Here is a 3021-nt window from a genome sequence, read left to right as displayed (position 1 = left end):
AGTATTGGCGACCTCGTGCTACGCAAGGTATTCGACAACACTAAGGAGCGAGGCACCGGCAAGCTAAGTAGCCTCCTCTAGGCAAAAACAACCAAGTACGGATTAAAACCCTCCCGGGTAACAAAAGTACTGAAATCAAGAAAAAAACACAACGAAAAGCCTCACAGGCAACTAAGTTCACGAAAAAGTAAAAAGAGAGGAGGGGCTAAAGAAAAAAGGAGGATTACTCCTTAGGCTCGTTCTCGCCATCATCTTTCTCCATCGGGATCGCCGAGTCACCAACAAGCTCGTCTCCACCTCCAGCAGCGGCGTTACTCCCAAACTGATTAAACCCGAGCGGAACTTGCGTCCTTGGATCAACCTCCATCGGTCTCACCGACGCCTCCGAGATCTGCGGGAGATCGAGCTTGGCGAGGGAGAAATCAGACACTTCAGCATCAGCATGCTTTTGAGCAAGCTCAGGAATCTTCTCTTCGAAGCAAGCTTTTTCGTCCGGAGCTGTGAGAGCTCCGCTGATCAGATCCTTGATGAGATCCAAGTTGGATTCAACCTCTTGGAGCTATGCCTCACATGCAGCCTCGACCTTCTTCTTCTCCCACTTATCCTTAAGAGAATGGAAGATGGCCAGATATTTCTCAGTGAACTCCCGCTTTGCCTCCCTAACAGCCCGCCTGACCCTCGCATCGACCTCCTCCTTGAGACCACAACCTGTTCGGTCAGATCGTCAGCACACCGGCTCGCAGAGTCCGCCACCGTCTTCGCAGATCGAAGCTGGGCCTCCAGACGTTTTTCCTTGTCTTCCGCGTTCTTGACCTTCAACGAAAGGTCGAACACAGTCTTCTTCATCTCCTCGAGTTCGTCGGAGGTGGGCATGGTCAGAGACTTGTCCTCAAGTACGGCAGAGTACTCGTTGACAGCCTCAAGAGCCTGACCAAAAGAAAGCCCGTTAGTACGAGCATACACCAGAAATAAAAAACAAGTAAAAACATGTACCCGGCCGTGAGCAGCCATCATCTTCACATAGGCGGCATGCTCCGCCATATCCCGAACTGGGGGCAGCACGCAACCCGGAGGCTTGAAGTGCCGGAAAATGAAAGCTATCCCCTCCGGATCATCAGCGATTGGACACCCTTTAGTATGGTTGAAAGTCCAACCATACGGGATCGATCCACCTGACCCGTTTGAGGAGTTCGACCTCCTATCCGGAGCCGGATCCTCCACCCTTTGCTTCTTTGAACGCGAAGTCTTCTCGGAATCTCGCGAACTAAGCGAGATAGCCCTCGATGTTGGGTCGGCGGGAAGAACTCCGGCCGGAGTCTCGTAAGCCCCAAAGGCTTGTTCAAGCGCGTCGCTCACAGCGCGATGGATCTCACCAGTACGGACAGCTCGGAGCTCCCAGCTTGAGCCCTGTTCTTCCTTGCCTTTTCGGCCTCGCGAGCTGATGGTCTCCTAGTCATTTTTTCTTTAGATGGCCTGCGGATCAAAGGCTGATGTGAGGTACTCGAAGAGGTTGCGTCTAGGACTTCCCGACGGCTGGTACCTGAAAAACAAAAAAGCACGAACTATATAATAGCTCGCCAAATCAAAGAGCATGGTTCGGACGAACTAAAAATGAATCGAACTAACCAATCAGGATCTGGTGGAAATTAGCGGGACGGTTGATGGAAGGTGGGTTCAACGGGTCAATCTCGGGATCTGGAGCGATAGCGAGTTGCGGGTTATCCGTTCCAAGCGCACGATGAATCCTCTCCCTCGTGAAATTGGGCCACGAACAGTCACCGTCCTTCAAAGCAGCAAGCAGCGGTTTGTCTAAGCCCGTGTTCGTTGGAACAACTGCAACAAAAAAGAAATGATAGTTAGCAAAGGGCATAGAAGCGAGAATAAAATCAACTCCCCTAATGCTGACCAACTCTCGGAGACCAAACAGTCGGTAGCCGACTGAAATCGAAAGACCCAACGGAGTATTCGTTGATCCTAAAGAAGAAATACTTCTCCTTCCAGCGATCGTCGCGAGCGTGAATGTCTTCGAAGATGCTTCGATTCTTTTGAGGAGATAGATAGAACGATCCCGGGAAGGATGAATTGCTCTTAATAGAGCAAACTCGGTGGAGCTCGTTAATTCCAAAAGGAATTCGAGACTCCGCCGCCCTAACCAGCAACGCCAAGGCATGGCGGACGAAGTTAGGGTTCATCTGCGGAAACGCCAACTGCAGATCTGCCAGGATAACAAGAAGACCCAGCGGAATTGGGAAGGAAAGCCCGCATGCATCAAAAAATGGGGTGTATGCGACGCAATAGCCCGCACGCACGGTCTTCGGCGTCTTTCCTCTATCCGGGACAATGAGTTCGATCGCCGAGGGAAAGTTGTGAACTCGGCGGAGGCGAACAAGCTCTTTCGGTGAAACGATCGAGACTGTTGGGACATCGGGATGATCCATCGGAGAATGTTTCGGAATAGAATTCTTCTCGAAGCGAAGTTTTAGCGAAAAGTATAAAACTGTTTTGTTTTTCGAGCAAAGGAAATCGAGAGAAGCTGAAAACCAAAATAAAAAGAAAAGGAGGTGAGAAGTTACCTTGTAGAAAGTGGAGGCGTGCAGTTATGGTGAAAAGACGTGGGAAGTTGATCCTTATAAAGTAGCAATTATTACTGCTATTGAGATTGACAAAATCATCGCGAGATCAAATCCGAACCGCTCATCACCATCTGCGAACAAGATCTTACCATATCTCAGTAAGATTTGAATACATCGTATCGAGGAAAATCTTAAGGCTTGATGGTTAAAGAAATCTCGGCCTTTCATTCGTAGGAAAGACAATCTAGACCGTCTAAATAAGATCTCTAAAGAAAGAGGGAAAATCAAAGTATCCCGCAATTAATCCGCCCCTTTAGTTCGAAGCTCACTAAATGGGCTGGGGGGCAAATGTTGGTGTTGGACTTAGCACAAGTCCGGCCCATACTTCGAGTTAATCATCACATCAGCCTTTCTGGGCCCAAAGCTCGTTAACGAAAGGAAAAAGCAT

At 49.4% G+C, this 3021-nt stretch overlaps 1 protein-coding gene across 1 annotated transcript; it reads right to left on the bottom strand.

Annotated features, from left to right (window-relative positions):
- Positions 1-223: 223 nt before the first annotated feature.
- LOC112084421 lies at positions 224-2438 on the bottom strand. Its single transcript, XM_024153551.1, has 6 exons — positions 1907-2438; positions 1627-1833; positions 1374-1540; positions 994-1317; positions 571-927; positions 224-523 (listed from the first exon to the last, which is right to left on the bottom strand). The coding sequence occupies exons 1-6, from the start codon at positions 2436-2438 to the stop codon at positions 224-226; spliced, it is 1887 nt and encodes a 628-aa protein (XP_024009319.1).
- Positions 2439-3021: the final 583 nt, after the last annotated feature.

The sequence above is a fragment of the Eutrema salsugineum genome, unplaced genomic scaffold (genome assembly GCF_000478725.1).
Source record: "Eutrema salsugineum unplaced genomic scaffold, Eutsalg1_0 scaffold_4, whole genome shotgun sequence".
Taxonomy (NCBI): Eukaryota; Viridiplantae; Streptophyta; class Magnoliopsida; order Brassicales; family Brassicaceae; genus Eutrema; species Eutrema salsugineum.
The sequence above is the reverse complement of the archived record's forward strand: the minus strand, read 5'-3'. Positions and strand labels throughout refer to the sequence as shown.